At 38.6% G+C, this 21,624-nt stretch overlaps 1 protein-coding gene across 12 annotated transcripts in view; it reads right to left on the bottom strand.

The window, feature by feature from the left end:
• CABCOCO1 (ciliary associated calcium binding coiled-coil 1) overlaps nt 1–21,624 on the bottom strand; it is a 273,645-nt gene that overhangs the window by 44,848 nt on the left and 207,173 nt on the right. For 11 of the 12 annotated variants that reach the window (XM_032115957.1, XM_032115958.1, XM_032115949.1 and 8 more), the window contains 2 exons: nt 3,265–3,324; nt 2,709–2,837 (listed from right to left, as the gene is read on the bottom strand). In XM_032115957.1, the coding sequence (XP_031971848.1) occupies nt 2,709–2,837; nt 3,265–3,324 (189 nt within the window). The remainder of the gene's footprint in view (nt 1–2,708; nt 2,838–3,264; nt 3,325–21,624) is intronic. The other variant, XM_032115961.1, reaches the window with a different exon arrangement.

Below are 21,624 nucleotides of genomic sequence, written 5' to 3'. Positions count from 1 at the left end.
GTCTGTCTTAATTACAAACACAATTATGACTTTGTATCTCATTCTGGAACTCCAAACTGCTGTAGACATTGAGTGTTTAATTTGCAATGTAACATTTGTGGGGAAGGTACAGGGGTTGTGACATATTCTAATGCAATCTTTGGCAGTGATAATGCATAGCAATCTCTGATTCCATGGCATTTGGAAATGTGGGATCACTGGAAAAAGGGCCACAAACACTGGCGTTTTATGGGTAATTTATGCATATTTATTAGTACCAGCATTGATTACTGCAAAAATAAAAGAGAAATGGAAGTAGTACAATGACAGCATTACTAAGAGTCATAAAGTTTTGTTCAAACAACTTGGACAGGCTCACAGGTCTTTTACAGACTCTACATAAGCTGTTCCAAAACTCAGAGTTGCATTCTTAATGGAATTTTGATAAAGCAAATGGATTTGTCCCAGAAGTGTTTGCAGTAACTCGATGTTTTAGGAACTTTGTGGCTTGCCAGTCCTAGAAATCCCTGCTAGTGCCATTCTGCAATCTATCAGTGGGCAACCACAGCTAAAATGTTTTCAAAGTTCTCAGTAGCTCAGATTAGAACCAAAAGGCTGGAATTTCTCTCTCAACTTTGTATCTTTGGAGACAGCCTTCATCTTATTCAATCCAAGTGTCAACAAATATGTCTTCATCCCTTTACATGATGTGTGTTCTTGGTTGCTGGAACACTGATCCTCTGGGCTAATCCTCTCCCAGTGTCCTGGGTTGCAGTGTATTCTATTACCATCCCCATCAGCTGTTGAAATCAGGTGGGGCAGTGTTTCCTTGCCTCCTCCCCCCCGACTATCTTTCTGTTAATGGCCCATCATTGTCCTGCCACATGACTCAGAGATAACTCCCTCCGGACTATCTTCTGTTAATGAACCTAATCAACACTTGGCCTCATGACTCATCACCCCATTGTGAGATGCTCCACCCAGAGGGAGGAACCAAGCATCCCATCGTGGATATAATCTGAGACTGAACACCAGAGACACTGGCTTCCCACTGGATTTCCAGAGGACAGGAGCCACACAGCCACCATTGGACTTTCTGAGGAAGAGCAGACTGTTTTACTACAGGATCACTGCTTCAGAGGACTGCAGCCACCATTCTACCAGGCTGCTACCACCACCCTGCCTAACAGGGTGTCAGGTTGTACCTTGACTCTGTCAGTTTGACAGTGTTTTCTTTTACCTTTTTTCCCCTTTTCTTTAATTTCCATTAAATTGTTATTCTGACTTGGTGCCTCCCACTGGTTTGTTTTCAAACTAGTACACCCAGCCACTCCAGATGCCTTTTCTTCTCCAGTTTTCACATGCCTCTGTCTCTGGTCCTACCTCCAGTGAAAATCATCTGCCACCACACTTCACTATGGCTGCTGCTAAGACCACTGAGTGTCAGCACTGTGACATCAGATGAAAAGTTATTTTCAAGACTCAGTTAGAGCAACAGCTGCCTTGTTAATGCATATGTTAAGACATAATGCAGATTGTGAAATCATATTTCACACATAACAAAAAATGGTATGACTTTGATCATGAATCAGGTAAAAATCTAATTATAAGATTACTTCAGAGGTCAAGAAACTGAGAAAATGGGTGAAAATGATACACTAGTGAAAGAATTAAAACCTGAGGGGAAATTATTTCCTTTTTATACAACCAGAGTTGCAAAAGAAGAAAAAAAAAAAAAGCATTTTTCTCATCTGTGCAGTTTTGTAAAGAAAAAGCCTCTTAGCACTGATATTAATGGCATCAAGGTCAAGTGAAAACTAGGAATTGACTCTTTTCTATTGGTAGAGACAAGAGTAAAGTAACATAGGCCAGAGATTCCCTCCGATTTCTACAGACATTTTGAAATGGAATATGAACTCCAGTAGGTAGATCTAATGATGGCATCATTATCCTAATTCATATTCCCCACTGATGCATAGTCCAGGTAAAGCAACTTATCAATACCACACTATTTTCAGATAATATTAGGTATCTATTAAGCTGCTGCTTCATCAATAGTGTCTAATGTGCTGTATCTGAAGTTCAAAGTGCCTAATGCCACCTGCATGTTGCCAAATCCCAGCAGTTCTTTGGTGCAACTCCCTTCTAGCAGGTTTGCTTTCAACCATTTCCTATTAATTCCAGAGACAGTAGCTTCCTTCCCTTCCATGAACCTCACAGAAAGAAATCATGGACCTCTCAGCGTCTGTAGATCACATACTGACAGCTGATCTGTTCCACTGAGGCAGCTCTTGTGTAGTCACACACCTACCAGACAAAGCCTAAAATTGGCATAAATGAGTCATTTCTTACACAAATTGAAGGACGTGTGACATAGATGCATCTAACAATTTATATTAAGCACACATTGCATATACTCCAGCACAGAAGCTGGTCCTGAATCCCTGAGAAGGAATTTTACCACTGACATCCCTGAGAGCAGGATTTGGCCCCTGTTTTTGACACATCGTAAGGCTGAAGATATATGTTGTCATATTACTGAGTATTTTTTATCTTATCATATGTAAGCTGACTAAACTAGGAGTTATTTATAGAAGCTAATTCACATTTTTACAGCATATGGATGTGCTTTTTGCCAGCTTTAGCACAAATACAGTTTATATTCATTAAGACTGAGCTAGCTAATTAACCATAGACAGAATTAGTGAATAGCTTTCTAGTAATAGTACCTCAAGGTTGCCAGTAATTTCATTTGGGATTTCACATCCTGCAGACTTCTCATCTTCAGCCACAGCATCTGCCTCGGAAGATGCTGCCTCTGGACAGGGCTCTTGCAGGTAACCCCCCTGGTCAGACCCCTAGCAGCAACCAGCCACAGGTTGTAGTGTTAGCCACAGGTGTAGAGCTAGAACATCCTCCTGCCCTCTACGAGACCCAAGAGCACCAGCACAAGGACAGGTAACAGTCCTGCTGAAACAGGACTGTTTTTTCCCAAAAACAGAGCTGCTTTTGGGAAGTGCTGCCTTGACAGAGACCATCATGGCTGTCTCACAGTGCCCAGGCCAGGCAGACACATCCTCACACAGGGCGAGAGCCCAGAGGGGCTCACTCAAATAAATTTCCTCCGCTGATTAATGCATTAAAAGTAATTTCATTCAATCTTAGAAGAGAATGCATGCTATGTTCTAGAGAATAAATTTCACCAGTGACTGGGATCCAATGGAAATTCATAGAAAAATAGCTTAAAAAAAACCCCAACATTAATTAAAAGGAACAAAACTATACCTGAAATTCTCTTGCTGAAGCTGAGGGGGAAACTGCAGGTTGGTCAAGTTCAATCTCATCCTGGTAGTATTAAACAGAAAAAAAAAGAAAAAAGAAGAAAGTAATTCATGTTTAATTATTTCTCAGAGGTTTCTTGCAGATTTTTTTAAATGGAAATGAAATGGCTGGCAAACAACAAAAAACAGTACCTTTTCTATTACTATCCAGGTGCTCAGAGCTGGAAAGCATTCTGAAAATGATTATAGATCAGCTTTAATTTCTAGTTGCCTCTCAAGGGGCCCTCTTTATAATACTTGGAAAGAACAGATGATTTTCATAATTTCATAACACTACAGCTTCTTACTCATGTGGATAATTACGTTTAGAGAACACAGTGCTCAGGTAACATTCTGCCTTCCCAGTGCAAATTTGTCACTTCTGAACAGGGACCTTGCTGCAGTTCAGAATTGCAGGGCTGTACCAAAGGAGTCAGTTGGAGTGAAGTTGCAGTGACACTAAATCAAATAAGGTTCTAAGAAAAATATTTTAACGTGTATCTAGCATTTAAGAGTTGCTAACGGTCCAAGTTTTGCTGCTTCTTCTTGTTCCTTTGCTGTGACCATGGGAACCTCACTGCTGTTCTGCCGGTGTGTGACCTGCAGCTCCAGGAATGCTCTGACAAGGGCAGGGCTTTTCCCCCTCGGAGCAGCTGGATGAAGCAGCGAGTCCATGCTCAGGTTCTCAGAAGTGATGCAGAAGGCAGCTCTGTGTCCTCTAAAGGGACAAGGTTTTGTGTCCTACTTTAAAAAAATGGATGACAGAGAACATATGTGCCAAATAGGGCGAAAAAAGGCATTTGTGAACAAGCAAGGAGCAGGCTACAGCACTGAAATGGTGTGTCTGGGGCCTCTACAGGGGAAGTACCCATCGAGAATATGAGGCAGATGTTCCAGTTCTGAGTCAGCGATTACAAACAGGATTTTGCTTGGATGGTGTAAGTAAACTACATTAATTCACATCAGGGTAATTGCAGCTCCCATAAATTAATTTCCTCATACTTTTGAAATTGTAGCTAAGTTGATATTTGGGTCATTTCGTTATTTCCTACAGTAAAACATGCTGAAAATAGTAAAGATTCTATACATCTGCAGAAGTGATAGCAACAGCTGAAAATAAAAAGTTAGACCTAGCCACCTCATTACAATAAAAATCTCTTTTGTAGTCCTAAAAGCTTTTCAGAACTTCTGTTTGAACTCTGTCACTACCTCCAAGGCTCCCTGCCATGTGTGAGCTCAGTAAAGCAGGTAGACAGTATTAGCCCATGTTTATAAGATCCTAAAAGGCTGACAGAAAGATTTGCAGATTATAACTGAGGAGAAGAATAGATTTATAAAAGCATTTTCCTCTATCACTTGTAACTCAAATTTTTAGCACTTTGTCAGTACCTGCATACTCACAAAAGAAAGAGTCAGAAAGTTCTGGCTTTGTATCAAAATGAAAAAACTGGCCTAAATTGTATTTCTTTCAAAAATAAAGACACTTTGTTTTCAAATTCTAATTTTTAAAAAAACTAGGGCATTTTAAATTTAGCAACTATTTCCATTTTCTCTGATTTCTTACCTTATATTTTCTTATTAAAAGTATTAGCTGAAGCTAATGAGAATTCAAAATTACTTTCTGCTTCCTTAAAATAATATTTTTTGCTTAGTTAGTTACCTATTCACTCAAAATATATTTTTATTTAGATTAAATCATTATTCCATTTATTGTCTCCAGTCCAAATTTTAAAAAAGCAAAATAATGTTAAAAAGATAGACCATGTTTTTAGAATCAATTCCAAGCTGATCAAATACATTTTTGTGTCATGGATAAGATTGTCAGAGGTTCTGTTTTTCTGAATAATATTTTTACTTCACTGCGTCTTTTTACAGAAAGCCATTCTTTACTCATCTGTTCCATGTCTAATAATAACCCTTGGATCATTAAGAAATAACTAAATTACAGCAGAACTAGTCTCTTTAATAATAGTAGTCCCAACATTCAGCCAAAAGTTTTTTTTAAAGACTGTGAAACTTCAATGTAGAATATGAAGCATTTTGTTTAGTAATAACAAGTTTATGAGCAGGACTACAGTTTACAGCCAAAATATAGTGACCTAAAAATGCCATTCTGCATTGCTCCTTCCTATACACTGTGTCCTTAACAAGTCCAGGGGAAAATGAGAACGAATGAATTGTGGTGAGAGCCCGAAGCCAACAAACGTATTTAAATGAATCCTTCTGATGCAATACTTTCCTTTAAAAAATACAATTAAGTCTTTGTGTTTCCTTTGAACAAAACCTCATGTTTAATAGCACCAATGGCTCTGTAGTAAAATCTATTTAAAAACAGAGAAGGAGACAGAGTAAGTTTTATACAGTTACAGTGGCTTTAGAAAAATGTTGCTAGTTTCTGAAGTCTGAGTAAATTTATGGTGAATTACTCCCACTGACCTACATTAAAAACTTCATCCTCCTTTTTTTAATTCCTGAAGATTTGTCATTGTGTGAGCATTATTCACTATGACAAAGATGTATCACTCAAAGTGTCCTCTTGAATCAATATAACTATTGAAATGTGAGAAAGAGTTTGGCAAGATGATAATGCCTTAAAATTAATTGGCAATATTTTCCTGCACATTGCGGTCCAGCGGGTCCACGGGAATTCAAACATAACGAAATTGTGAGGCAGTTGCACAAATGTAGCTGGCATATCAGTGTCAGCTGCTCTGAAAGAGACTGGAGGGACAATTAGGTGCACTGTTCTTACCAGTTCCAAGGTGAGGGGGGCTGCCAGGAGGGCACCTGGCTGGGAGAAGTCAGCACAGGTTGATGTGGGACTGATGGGTCAGCACCACTTTCCCAGCCCAGTGGCACCCGCCCAGCTGAGAACTGCAGCTGGTGCAGACACTGCTCTCAGAGGACAGCCCTGGGCCTGTCTGGAATCCCACTCCGGAACTTTTTCTGGTACAAGTGTGCATAAAGACAGGTTTGTATAAAAAGCGCTGTATTGTTCTGTACATAAACTCACACTCTTTTCTTGTTGTTGAGAGGTAGAAAATTGCCTTTTTACAAACATAGGCAGAGAAAAGACAGTAAAATAGTACACAGGGAAATTTCTAAAACAGAATAATGGCAGGAAAGAAGATTGGTAAAGCGTTCTAATAGATGAGTTCCACAGATGTGGTAGTTGTTATAAAATTTGCTTTGCATAACTTACCAATATACCATTACATTTTCCCCCAGATGTTATCTGTTACTTAAATTAATTTTGCTTAAGTTACTATTATTGCAGATTTTATCCACGCTGTATTTTATTATTTAAGCTTCTGTGGCATAAAACAAGCCCTGGCTGATAGCATTACATTTAATAATATATATAAGAGGTTTTAGTATTATAGAAATGGCTGCTGGGTATATCTTAATAGTCATAGCACAGAACGTCTGCTCTCAAAATATTATGTAGATTAAAACCAGCTATTTACTTACACTCTAATTCAAGGCATTGGAAAGGTTTGCAGTATTTATGTATGTGGTATGAAGGGAAACAATCTACTCCAGGAATAAATATCAGAGTTTGGAAATTAGCAAAGCTAAGGTCAAGGTCAGTTTGGATTTACTAACGTACTTGCTGAAAATGAGAATTCAAAGTTTATGTTTACTTATTTCATAAATGAGATAAAAGACTGAGGGGGTGATACATTTGCCTCTTTGGTAGAAGGCTTTTGTATCACAGAAACATTTTAAAACCACCTTTTCAGCTTGATATTATCTGAAATTCTGTACTCCTTTCCACACAGTCTTAACATAAATTCTCTGTAGCTAATCTTACCAAACACAGGAAAATAATTATTTATAAGGATTGGATAAAAGATCCCACATTCAACATGGACCATTTCTAAAGCCTTGTAACATCTTTCAAAGCCTTTCAATGGATTTGGGTTTGATTTATATGAATGGCAGATGAGTTTCAAGAAGGGAGTTCTTTGTGCATTTTTCTCTATATTCATATCGCCTGTGTAGTTTGTACTTGTATGCCATGGGACCTTATGCTACCAGAGGCCTGCACAGATTTCCCTCACATATATGTGAGATTTGCTATCAAACAAACTCTGTAATACAGGATTTACATCAGTTTGCTATTCATGCTAAGCATGCCTGGCCACACACCTACAAATGTGCTGAATTCAGCTGCTAGAATAAAAGGCATTTACAAGAGATGGTTTGTTGGCTGCCTGTATTTCATGTGGCTGAATTTGAATGAATACCTAATGGACAGAGATGCACTGACTCAAACCCGCCTGCTTTTTTTTATCCCTCTCCTTTAACCTGCCAGCGTATGCAAACACAACAAATGCACCCCACCTGCCTGCGGAGGCATCGCCCACCAGCGTTCCCACAGGAGGCTCCTGGGAGGCTGCTGATAGCTCTACAAATACATCTGCCATCCTCTTTTGCAGCAATTTAATACATGAGGTCCAAAGGACCGAAGGATTTTACGAAGCACTCAAAAACTTAATCCAGATATCTGATCTCTGCGGTGTGACTGAGGTGGCAGAGCTTCCTCCTGCACACCCTCGCTACGTGGATTTGTATTAATATTAAAAGCAGAATTAAGATCAATGATGGCCTAAAACTCTGCCTCTGAAGGATGTTCCCCAGTTGGTAATGATGCACATGGAAATTCTGTGTGTGTGTTCCTGGGCAGGAGTTTTCAAGCCACTACTCCTAAAGAGACAGAAGTTCAGTGAGTCAAAGGTAGGCTTTATGCTCTTTTTCCTGCATTTCAAAATCCAAGCCAATATGTTCTAAAGAGAATTTTCCATGTTTCTGAGCTGCGATGTGAATCGACTTTGTTGACAATACATTAGTAATTAATCTAGTCTAAAATAGCTATTTGAAGCAATTTGGTGCCTACATTGACAAAACAGGATCTCCTCCTCCCCCCAGGAAGCTGTAAATCAGTCAGTGACATCTGGCCTCAAGGACATCAGAGTCATCTGAAATGTGGTAATTTATATTAATGAACATCAATATTAATTTTTAAATAAAAAGAATTTGCTACTGCCATTATGTTTACATAAGAAATATTATTTATAGCTTGTGTTCCTCCTTTCCTACATTTTGCCCATAAATTACTGTAAGGAAACACAATGTCACAGTTATAAATATTTTTCCCTGGAGTTAAAGCTTTTACATATCCTCTTACTGTTTTCAGTAACTGTACGAGGACAACAACCAGGATTTTCTTGCTACTCCAGGAACTGCTGCCAATTTTAATGCTTGAGTGAGTAGAAAAGGGTGCTTCTACAAAAAAAACCAAAGCCTTCCTCTCTAGAGATATCTTAATGCAGAATGTCCTTAATACCTAGATTCTGTAAGAATCTATCTATCCTAACATACCAGGAAAAAAACCCCCAATAAACCCCTCTGATTTTACTAGGCTGTAGTTTTCTTCTACTGCTTTTACCAAGCTTCCAATTATTGCTGCCAATTTGCAGATTATTTAGAAAGACAAAATGAAAGACATAGAAAAAAATATCCCCAGTTGGCTTTAATGCTGAGGACACATCACTAAATTATTCACCTTGGAATGGTCACTCTAAATTCGCATTGTATTTAGCATTGCCAAATCTCCTAGAGTTATGGGATTACAAGAGAATCTCAGCTTTCATTTAAAAATAAAGTTAGCTCTTATGGTTGCAGAGAAAAGATTGAAAACATAAATCTTGAAAGCTCAAAAACTAGACTGCAAGGAAAAGGAACCAAACAATTATTTTTAAGCAACTCATGATTTTTTGGGATATGTCTCATCATTTTAAATGCTCGAGGTTAATGTAACCCTTTTAAAAATAGTACCTACATATTTTCAGGAGGGCTGAAGGATTTTTTTTTTTCGTTCTTGAAAGTGCAAGTCTTGCATGTCTGGACTCTTCAAAGTACCAACCCCCCACTTTCCACTTCAAGGGCACCCATCAAACAAGCAAAGAGAAGCCAGCTCCTATTCTGGCTGTACAGTCATAATCAACAGGGATCTAAAGTCATTTAAAAAACAATAAAAACCGGACAAGCACCTTTCCCACAGTAACCACCTATCTAGAGCTACAAATGTTTTTAAAAAATGAAGGCCCTTTTTATTATTCATGTGATCACATCTGAAAACCATAAAAGTAAGTTCTGTTGAACCCAATGAACAATAGGCAGTCTGATGTTTTGGTGGCATCCACTTTTATCAGGTTGGAGCTTTATACCTCTTTTTTGTGCATCTCTTTTCCCACATTATTTAATCAGTAAAGATCCAATATGAATGCTGAAAACGTTATGATGAAAACGTGAAACCACATTTGGCCAGGTGCATCTTGGTACCTCTTTCTGGGACCAGGCTTCAAACATTTTATAAATACTTGCTGCAATTCCATACTCTCAGAAAACCAATTTGCATGAGATCATGCGCCTTTGGCAACAAAATGGCCTATAAGAATTAAATTGCTTAGGGGGCTGGTATTCATCACACCTGCTTTAGGGGCTCTGTCAACCCCCTAAACCCCTCCTTGCAGGAAGTGCAAAGATGATTGCCTCTCCTGAGAGACAGTCAGAGCAACTAAGATGAATTAAGAACCTAAAAATTCCTTAATGTACCTGCCCTGGACTGCAGCAAGCACAGCCTGCTCCCTCTCCTTCTCCTCCCTAGGGGAACCTAGGAAAGCTGTCTTCCTCACTCAGGGTCCCTGGTTTGCCTGGTGCTGAGAAATATGAAATATTCCCTTTTATATTCAAATGGTCACTGTAGGAACTCAGAGATGATTACCAGCACCACGTGTTCCTCCTGCACCCCTGTGTGTAGAGGAAGAGTCAGACAGCTGTTGGCAGTATCCTGGACTGTTTTTTCCAGGTGTTACCTCTGAGATGCAGCAGTATCTCACCAACTCTTACTGTTCCACAAGGCTTTAGGTCAGCCCTAAGACTTCCAAAAAAAGCCTGCTAATGTAGACATGCCTGTTTCCAGCACAGTGTGAATTTCCAGTGTGTCTCATGCTCTGTACACACCAGTTCAGAGCAGCCTGTGCCCCTGGAGCTGAGCCCCACCAGATTTCTCTCAGCTCAGCAAGCAGAGACTTCAGGTTTTACCTAAACAGGAGTGCCATGTACAGGAAAGAAAGGCAACAAGAAGATTCCAAAAACCTAGGAAACCTTAACCCCCCACCTTTTAGAACAAAAAGGGTTTGAGAAGAGCCTGGGGGCTCCTGCTGAGAAAATCTGACAGAAGAAAAATAGTATTTTGCTGTTGATACAGTAAAGTGCAGTCATTGCCTGATGCTGGAAAGAGGTCCCACCTCCTGCCTTTGCCTGCCACTGCTCTTGGACAGGCTTCCCTTCCTACCCACTTCCTCCGAAATCAGCCTTTCCTCCACAAGACTGGTCATGGCCAAGCCCCTCACACAACTGCCCCGTGCTCTGCACATTGTCTCAGCACCAAACACCAGGGGAACAAGCTCTCTCCAAACTCCTCTCAGTCATTAGGTGCATTAGATGTGGATAGGCTTGTCTGTATTGATTCACCCCCAGCTGATGCTACAGAAAATAGCTGCACTAACATTTAAAAGGTTGCATTAAAAAAACCCCAAACCAACGCAACCTAAGGAATATTGATCCAGAGCTAAGAGGGGGAAAAAACTGCTCACACAATTTAAAAAATACAATATAGATTTTTTTTTTAAAAATGCCACATTAGAAAACTTTCCAGAATATATAGCCACATAAAAAGGGGGATCTTATGTTTTTTGTTATTAGACCTAAAACGTAAGGTCTTTGCCTGAGTGTGTAAGTTTCTGTTAAAACAACAATTTGTCCTGTGGACTGTAAATTCAATTACTGTTTTTATTGGAATCACATTTTGCTTTGGAAACAAACATGCAGAAAAACAACCAGTAACGTAGACATCTTAAAAACATCTCAGAACAGGCATGGTTCTGAGAACAGATCAGTTATGGTAATTCTTCCACTGTGAACTACAAGGTTTTTAAAATCCATTTCCATATTTTTAATTAACACCTAGTTAAAAAAAAAAATCTTACTGTAGGTCATTTTAATCACAAATGGGAAAACAAATTTGCTTTATCAGAAAATTGATTCAACACTATTTTAGGGACTTATTTTTCATGTTTTTATCATAAAAATTAAGCCATTAGCATACATTTCCCAATTTGGGAATGCAGAAGCAAGCCAGTTCTTCTCTGAAATTTCAGAGTTACAGTTTTCAGTCACCTCTCTATGTGAAACTAGTCTATTTTAACACCAGAATATTTGATCAGCACACACAAAACCCCCACATAAGTCTAAGATATCAGTAGTTCTTTACAACTCCATTTCTATATAACTTGAATCTGCAGAGTTCTAACCATAGCCTGTTAGTCACAAGAAACCACCCCTTCTTTACGTGACACTTGGATTTGGTGCCCCATTGTAAAGAGGCTCCTCTCATTATGTACGTGTTCATAAATCTGTTAATGCTGCATCTCAGCTTGAGTGCCTGTGTTTGTTTTAACTCTCCTTTATAATCCTGTCCTTCACGTTAGATAAAAAATGCAGCTGTGCGTAAAGGCAGGGTTGGTCTGGTGAATGCAGGAGTTAAACAAAGCCTTGCCTCAGCACAGCTTGGCTAGGTGGGTGATTTGAAATCTAGTAAAGCTTCCCCTTGGTAAACTGCCAAAGCCAACCACACCTTGGATGATGTGAGGTTGTTTTTGAGAAGGTAACATCTCCTTACAGATTATCTCCTCCCACTTCGACTTGGAAGGTTTCTGAGAACAGTCATTTCCATTTCTGTTGGGGCATGAAATGGTTTCTGCTGAGAAAGAGCATAAATCTCATTCTGCTTTGACTTGTTAGGAAGCTCATGACAAATCGTATAATCCAATGTGGATTTTTAGAATTTGTTTAAACAATGCATGAGAAGAAACAAACATCTCTACTGAATAATTTCTTCCAATTAAACAAACAAACAAACAACAGTCTCTTAACTCCTTATCCCTTATAAATTATGTTAACTACAAACAGTCTCTTAACTCCTTATCCCTTATAAATTATGTTAACTACATCTTCTAGAAAATTACCAGACAGAAAAGTAACAGAACCAACAAAAATCAAAGATTTCCACAATCATACAGAATTCTATCACAACTCAGAATAGAGAGCAAACACTTCCAACTTTGGAGTGAAAATCTTGAGTCACCCATAGAATAAGTGAAGCTAAAGGGTACTGCATTGAGTTGTACACTGCAGCCTTTCCTCTCCTCCCCTTGTGCTTTGTCCTTCTGAGAAACTCTGTTCTATAAAAATAGGCAAAGAACATGTGATCACAAAGTTTGCACACAGTTTGCCTGATGAGATAAAGACAATGTGTTGGCTTTCGATGGGAAAAAAATGAAGCAATGATGCCAAAGGGTTTTATTTATTCCTTTCAGCAGCACCTTTTCCTTGGCAGCTTTCCTAAATTGCAATGTCATAAATACCTAGAGGGAGCAAACACCCAATGGCAGCATCTTCTCTTAAGAACACAGAGCCATACCCAGAAACCTGACATCACCTACTCTGAAGCTGCTGTATTTTGATCTAACCCTTAAAGAAAGCACTCAGCAGGAACATCCAATGTGTCTGCATTGCCAAGCAGAGACGTGGAGAAGATAGGAAAATCATTAATGGCTGGGAAGCTCAGCTGGCAACAGAGAGAAAGGCAGGCTGGATGAGGGCACAGGACTTCATTTGGTGCTGTGGAAGGAAAGAGCAAGGGCGATGGGAAGCAGCAACCACTTCTCATGGGCGGAGGAGAGGCAGTAAGGCTGAGTGTAACCCGGAGAGCAGATCAAAGATCACACTGAAGACTCCTCGAGGTGGGCCTATTCACTTCCTTACCTACATCAAGCTCTTCCCCTCCAATAGCCCCTTGCTCCATCTAGACAAAATGTCACATATCCCAGGTCCTTCTATCATGTGATTCTCCATTTTCGTTTTAAAAACTGGCTGAATGTGAAGCAATTCTCACATCTGTCACTGGGTTTGTGCTTTTATGTCAGCCAGAAATATTGACCTATGCACTGAAAAACAGTCCATACACAGACACACACATATATATATGCAACTTCTAATTGTTGTTTAAGCCTGGAAGGACTGAAAAATAAAATTAAAAAACCCAAGGTTTTTGGAGTCAATACCATGAGCTGAAAACAAAAATGACTCAACTAGAGACCCTAAAGAGAAAAGACCTTACCAAGTGTGATAGACAAATTTTCAGTAAAGTCCCTCTGCACAAAGTATCTTCACATTTATAGGACTGTCTGGTTTAAGAGTTCTTTGCAGGTGTCCATTATATCATGTATTCACCCTAACAAATTATACTAGATGCACAGCTCCATGTGGAAGAAATAGAGCTGATAGGAGGTACCTTTGAAAAACTTGGCCCCAGAACCAGAGACAGGTTATTTTTCTGTGACAACAAGTAATAGATATATTTCTCTCTCCATGGTAAATTAGTCTCAAAGCAACATCCTCCATCAGAGAAAGACCTTAAGGCGTTCTTATAATACAAGCAAAAGCCAAATTGAGCACTTTAACTGGATTTTTTAACAGCCCTAAAATTATTAAAATAATGAACTTTAAATAATTATATTTCAACCAGTGTTTTACTAGTTCTCTCCCTACCTTCTCTGATTTTAATTTTCTCACTTGTCAGCATGTCTTGGCAGTGAGAACAAGAAAGACCTCAAACCTTTGCTGATTGCTTTCCAAGCAATCTGATTTCTATAAATTAGAAGTTGCTGATGGGAAAGCAGACAGCAGTACCCTTTGATCAAGATACACATCTTGATCTCTTTTATCATTTTTTAAAAAAACAATAATATTACAACAAAAAAAAAATCATCATACAAGCTTTTCGATCAAAGTGTGTCACTGTCTGCTTCCCAGTCAACATACTGCCAGTAAATTGGCGAGGTGCCCGGAATGCGCAGGCAGCAGCTGGTGGGTTTGATTACCATCTGTATAGCCACTAATGTATAAAATATTGTGTCTCCATCTAGTGGGCATCTGCAGTTTACAGGAAATTTGAAAATGGGTTGGAGCCGACTTCCGTGGGTGGCAGAAGGAGCTTCACTCGACTCCCCACCAGCAGAACCGGGCTATCTGAAACAAGGAAGGCTTTGGAGCTTCGCCCCAGTTCCATCCCTGCGCTGGCACTTGTCCTTGAAATCATGTTTTCTGCAGAGGCATTCACAGAACAACTAGTTCTGTTCTCACAACAAACCACCTCATTCTAGTGCTCTGCAGCACCCTGGAAGTCTTGGTGGCCAAATTTGAAAATGTAAAAGAGGTAACAGGAAAAGGAAGAGCAAGGGTGCCATTAATGACCTGAACGCCTGAAATAAACAATAAGGAATGAGATGAATATGCCAAGACAATGTCTTTCCTTATATTAAAATATTACAAACTGCCCCTCCCCACTGCTTAATGGCAGGACATGCAAAAGGCCTGTTAACTCTCTCATATGGTTTCTGATAACATCCTTGACTGAAAAGCAACAGGGGTAACACAAGATACATAAACCTGTTTTTCAGGAGAGTGCCACAGAAACAGTCCTTGGGACACAGACTTTAGAGTCCATGTGGCCACCCAAAGCAGAAACTGAGGCACAAGGCACCACTACAACAGCTCTCTCACAACAGACACAGGACTAGAACAAACAGTTAAAAAGATGACCTCTACCCCACTCGTTACACCATGCTCCTTTTCATTGATTACCGTCCTTTTTGACAACTACTCCACTAGCGATGTACTGACTGGGCATATTTTATGCACAGCCATCTACTGTGAAAACTGCATCTTAATGAAGAATATCAGTACAGCAAAATGAAATAAAAACCAACAAGATCATACTATTGATTTTTTCCATCCACACGGACTAGACCTAAATTCCCCTAGCTTGAAAAATCTGTTGAGATAACTCTCCAACACAGCATGATTACATTTCATCTAATGACTTCTCTGGATGCATGATAGGTCCTAAAACAACTCCTCTTTTTTTTCTGAATATCTTTTAATAAAGTTTTTGTAGATGTGTTTTGATTTGACACCTAAACTGGTTACAGTAAAGCATTTTTTATTTTTATCATATATTCCATTGCATTAGAGGAAAGTTTATTACTCTATAAATAATTCATTCAAAGGAACTTCAGTTTAACAGAACCTAATAGACACAGTCACTTAAGGTAGCATGCTGGCAAACTTCAGCTTTAAATCAGAAGCTGATCTGTCTTCACATAAAAAAAGGTCAACTTCTCAGAAGAAAGCATCGGTTTTAAGAAACTCAGGCGTGAGCACTTAAAAATGAAGTCAAGGCATGCCAACAACTTTTGTACTAATTTATTATATTGCTTGTTTGTGCAGGAAGGGGATGAGATTTGTTTCAGTCTAATCTAATACCCTTTATTTCAACAGAAACTGGAAGAATTAGAAATGACTGTTGTTCCCTCAACAATTTGCTGTGATAGAAGCTTTATTTTTCAGGTCAGCACTCTCCATTTTTGATTGCTCAATGGGAGCGCCACTATGGCTAAAAAAAGAAGGCTCTGAAACTTCAGGAAATAGAAACTGCTGACTACCTGGTGAAGGAATAATGATTTATAATATATGAATAGGGGCAATAATTGGATAGCAGGCTGTACTCAAAAAAGCCTTAATTCAGAGATCTGACATCAGAAAGTCATAATCCATCGATCTAGCATCAGAATGATGGATTATGACTTTTTGAGAACATGTAGACATGTCAGCTTCATGAGCATTCCGGGAATCGTAGTCCAAATTGTTTTACTGAGGTAATTTGAACAATTTCAGCTTTTTCCAATAAAGCTGATGCCCTAATATTTTGAAATATAAAAGTTCCATTGTTTTTCTTTTAAACCCTAAAAATCCTCCAACTAAACACCACAGGTTGCCATAGCTTGAGATTGAAGAATTCTTTTTTTTTTTTAATCACTTCAAGTCTGTATAATTTTCTAACAGAGATTACAACAATTTTAAAACCTAATTGCTTTTTGTGTCAAAAAAGTTTTGTATTCAAGTTTGGACGCAAAATAAACAAGGTGCAAAGTGAGGGATTAATTATCTTGTTTTCTTTCAGGAAAGAACTGACATATCCTGTGCATGTTTTCCCCCTAGGCTACTTTAAAAAAAAAAGTTATTATGTGCATTTAGATAGAATTCTTTATGCAAAGAAATAATACTCTTGCAATGCACGAATACCTAGAGGTTGAAAAGTATTTTTTATACATAAGCTTTTGACATTTTAAATTAAAAAAAGACAGAGTTGGAACTTCACTTTCCCCATAAAAACAAACATGGACTGAGGTTATTGAATAAAACGTTCACAAAATTCTAGAGATCATTTCATTGAGCACTGCATACTTATTTAAAAGTAAACCACACTTTCATTCATAAAATTCCATTGCAAAATCTTCCACTGGCTTTTCCACATTACAATTAAGTGAAACAACCTATCAATTAACAACTGCTACATTAGACTAATTCAGTGGCTCAGATGGGTAAGCGTTCTTCCAAAAATGCTTTCTGCTTCAGTGAAGTGTTGAGAATAAAAAGAAAACCCCACATTAAATGTAAAATATTACTAAGCATTTTCAATGTATACTCATATTAAAACTATAAAAAACCTGTGACTAAAGCCTCTTCCAAAGGTATAAAAACTTTATGTTATACAAGTAACAAGGGCTAAAGGGCAAAAGAAACAAACCAAACCAAGCCAGGGGTTGCATATCTCTGTATTTTTTTTTTTCTGGAAACTCATTTGTCTAGGGGGCTGAGTTTCTCCTTCTCTGGTTTTTCTCACCTTATTTTCCTTCTTACTCACAAAATGTTCGAAAGGGAGCTTATTAATAAAGGAACTACTTAGGTGAAGTTTTTTGGGGTTTTTTCCCCCCTTTCATCTGTGTTCCTAAATAAAGCTATCACAGAGGAGAAGTCACAGGGCTCTTTTGTAATGGCTGAAATAATTTCTTCCACTAAGCCCCACGTATACATTAAGTAAAGGCATTCTGAGTCCAGTCTCAGCCCAGATTTCAAAGCAAACAATGACAACAAGACCAAAGGAAGGGAAAAAGCTGCAGGAAGAATAATGCACTTTTTAGAGCAGGCAGAAGCAATTTACTTCATTTTGACAACTAAATATGAAATGGCTAATAAAAAAATCACTGCCATGTTCCACAAACTCCTTCCTCTAAACACACCTAATGTTCATAAAGGTCTCACATAAAGGCATCACATCACTGAAAAGCAACTACTTCTTTAAATGAGCCTTAAGCAACAATCACACTGCACAACTGATCAAAAGAGGGAGCACCTCATGCGATTAACTTTTCTGGGGAATTACCATTGGCAGGCTGTAATTACTCACTTGGAAGGCAGTCACGAAGACACCATGGCCAACTGTTCTCTGCCTGTGATTTATATGCCTGAGGTAATGACCAGTGGCCAGGATATCAGTGTGGCAGCTCCCTTCAAAAAGCCTGTTGTGCAGCACCAAACAAGGTTCACTATTACTTCATCATCAAACCATCTTCTACCTGCATTTTCCTCGGATCTTTTTCGACCGAAGTATTTACCCAGCTCAACTCAATTAAGCTTATGACATCAAATGAGCCCAAGGAGGGTGGCTACAACCTTTCCAGACTGAGGGAAGAGTAAAGCCCTCAGGACTGCATGCAGGGGAAGACAGGAGTACACTGGGTATCTCCCGATTCCTCCTCTTCTTTGGACCCATGCATTAGTCCTACCCCTTTTCTTGTTATTGAACTGGTTGTTCCCTTTCCTTGTCTCCACAGACACCACGAACCCATTTAATGTAGGTTATGAAGCAGCAGTGGGATGTTAGCTTTCTGTCTTCAATGATGTGCTCTTGAACCAATGACCTCGAAGTGCAAAGCTCTGTAGATCTTTACCATTCCCTCGATAGCCAGGCCTTTATTCATCAAGTTCATAAGCAAAACCTGTGTGCAAAAGGAACGCTTACTCACAACTACTATTACGGTCGTTCTGCTGGGGCTGTACATTGCACTGAAAGAATATGAATTATAAAGTGCATGGCTTAGTAAAATTTAAATTAAGCAAATGTTTAATATTAAGCCATTTCATCTTTTTCCAAAGTTCGGCAAATTTATTACAGAGCACTGAAATTGCACTTCAAGCCCTAAGGCTCGCAGTGTTGGAGCCTGCTTGATTAATATAATTAAAAGAATAGCATAACTCAAAATCTATTAAATAATTAAATATATGCAGACTTATTGTTTACTTCCAACTGATAGCATGATTTCTAGCTAAAAATTTGCACTGCTTCATAGCTGACAAGTTGCTAGAGCACATCCCCTTTTTCCTGCTGTGCATATGATTAAAAGAGCAGAGGTTAAACACAGCAATAAAAAAAAAAATTGGGGAATTCTATTTTTGGTCACAGTGGTGCTTAGTTCTTTCCTCTCTTTTTTACAATAAGCAGGTGCTGCTGAAGAGGTGGAAAGTCTCATGGGAAGAGGACATTGAGCTGGAGAAGGGTAAGAAAATGCTTCCTTGGAAAGAATTGTCCTCCCTTCCACAATCACTACATATCTTGTATTGCATTTTTCTACCTTAGCCAAGACCCAGCTTGCAGGAGAAACCAAGCTATATCCATTAGATTACTGGACATACATAGCTTGTGAGACCTGATCCAGAGGATTTCTCAACAAGGGCAAAGCTCACAATTTTATGTGGCATAAAGATCCTGCCTTACACAGTGCTTGCGAGCCACTCACACCTGCATGGCCAGCAAATGCTGGCTGGCACACCGAGGGCTCCCAGGGGTCACAGAGACAGGTTTTATGGGATGGAAATCTTATTTTCTTCAGTATGAAACCACAGTCAAAATGCCTACTTTTTCTGCAAATGTTGCCTGCTTATCTTCATTTTCTCCTGCAACAATTCTGCTTTCTCCTTCAGCCACTGCACTGATCAGCAGCCCCTCTCAATACATGAGGTGGAAAGCCAATGACAAAATTAAAACAAGTTGGCAAATGTACCTATATATACATATTTCATGTCAGCACAGTTATGCTTTAGAAATTATGGCAACAGCAATAGAATTCTGCTGCTGTGATCATGGATAATCAAAGCAAGCGGAAAAAAAAAGGCAGTGCTGAAATATTTTCAAAGGTATGAAAGTCTTTACTGTTGTGTAATTTAAATTTACTTGCCATCACTTGAAATTTCCTTTCGTCTGCGTGATTAGAATTTAAATGCTCCCAAAGTACATTAACAAATATAATTCCTGTTATATTGCAGAAATACTGCAGCAACCTCCTCTTAATGCTGAAAACTAACTAGGCTCCCTAATTTGCTACAGAAAATACAAAGCACAATTAGTTAAAATGTTTTCAAATGAGTCTTATTTGGGAATGACCCACAAGATGAACCACTACAGCACTTTCTACTCTACTTATACAGACACACATACACCCACACATTACAAAGCTACTATTTTCTACAGTATTAGCAGTAGAAATTATGTAGCAGTATTTTCTACAGCTGTAAATATGGGATGTTTCCATTTTACAGAGAACATTTCTAATGTAATAGTTTTCAGTTTGAGGCCAAATTTTGCCGACATTACACATCATGGTAATGCAGTGTTTATTTTAGATACAATCCTAGTAGTTCCCCTAAATTTACTTGGGGCACAGTGGATTGAGGACACATGAATGGAACAGTAAATCTTAGCTGCTCACTCACAACTTATACCTGACAATGGTGACAGAAGGGCAGACATTACAAGCCCTCTCAAGCATTATCCCATGATAAATTTGTCTAAAAGTCTCCATCCCAAATTCTTTAATTTTCAAATTCAAGATGTTCTTGATGAGTAGAAATTACTGTTCCCTGAAGACAGAGTTCCACAGAACATTAGTGTCACAGTGAAGATCTTATGCAGCCTGAGTAAATTGGGTCTTAACTGGGAAGTAGTTGACAGAGTCAACCTGACCGCCAGGTAAAAATAAAGCTACAATGCCCCGCTGGAACACCACTGTTTATTGTAGCATTGGTCGAGTTTAGTGTACTCTTCATGAGCACCTCTAATTTTTCCCCACCATACTGATCTTACTGGATTTGACAGGCAGAACCCTGCAAGCAGCACAAATCTACAAAAATGACCTTTTACACAACGGAATTCCACAAAGCAGGGTTTAGTTTGTTAAGTCATGCTACCTTTTCTTTAGTCTTTGTCCATTCTTCTCCAATTGATTTGGTAGAAGGAGAAAATGAAAATGTAAAAAAAATCAAATTCTATGTGTCTGTGTAGGTTAGAGTTATTGGTACCTATCTGATTAAGAAATTTATTTTGCTAATAAAATTGCTAGTATGCTAACAGATAAATGCTAAGGAAGAAAGGAGATTTGTCTTTTTAATTGTATTGGTTCACTACAAAATGAAACGAAACCAACTCACATTATGGTCTGCAAAGCTGTAAATGTGTTAAAATGGCAATTAAGCTCTGAAAAACTTTAAGGCTTAAGTCCCAATTCCCAGAGGAATCCAGTCCCCTGTGTAATACACCATGTCCTGCTGACCATTTAATGTACAACCTTTAAACTTTCCTGTTCCCTAAATAAGCTTCCTTACCACAGACTTCTACATTTTATTCTAATGCATATGGTTTGCTGCTTATTAGTTTGTGTAATGTTCCCACTACTATGAAAGAAAGAAAAAAATCCAGCAATCCAGGAGACAAATTCTCATTTTATCTTACACTTGTCAAATATTAAGATTCTCCTAGTCTGTCAGATTTCTAAGCTTGTCTAATGTCTGTCATTTGTATCCAAAATTAATAAAGTCTATCCATGCTGTATGATTTTCCAGTTGCTCTGATTCTGATTATGCACAATAATTTGTAATTTAAATTCACAAAGATGTGCCAATGTATTTGTGTTGTCAGTTTTAAAGGCTTGGCCTTTTTGACTCTGATACCAAAGCCATGTTCTTTCTGCTCACTATAAAGTTCCAGTAATGCTTGGACTGACCAATTACTCCTGGTAATTTGATTATGTACCCTCTTTCTTTTATTACTTACCCATTTAACTGAGGATTGATCAGAACAAAGAGACAATTAAACATACTGCAATAAAACCAGTATGAATAACAAGAGTAGGAACTGAAGACAAACCAGCAGTAGTTCAGAAACACAGAGATAAGACTGAAATCCTGTCTTTAACTTCTCCTATTGTTTTTGGCTGTGTCAGGGCTGCAAAGAAAAGGA

The sequence above is a fragment of the Corvus moneduloides genome, chromosome 8 (genome assembly GCF_009650955.1).
Source record: "Corvus moneduloides isolate bCorMon1 chromosome 8, bCorMon1.pri, whole genome shotgun sequence".
NCBI classification, from domain to species: domain Eukaryota; kingdom Metazoa; phylum Chordata; class Aves; order Passeriformes; family Corvidae; genus Corvus; species Corvus moneduloides.
Note: the sequence above shows the minus strand (reverse complement) of the source record. Positions and strands in the feature narration are given on the sequence as shown.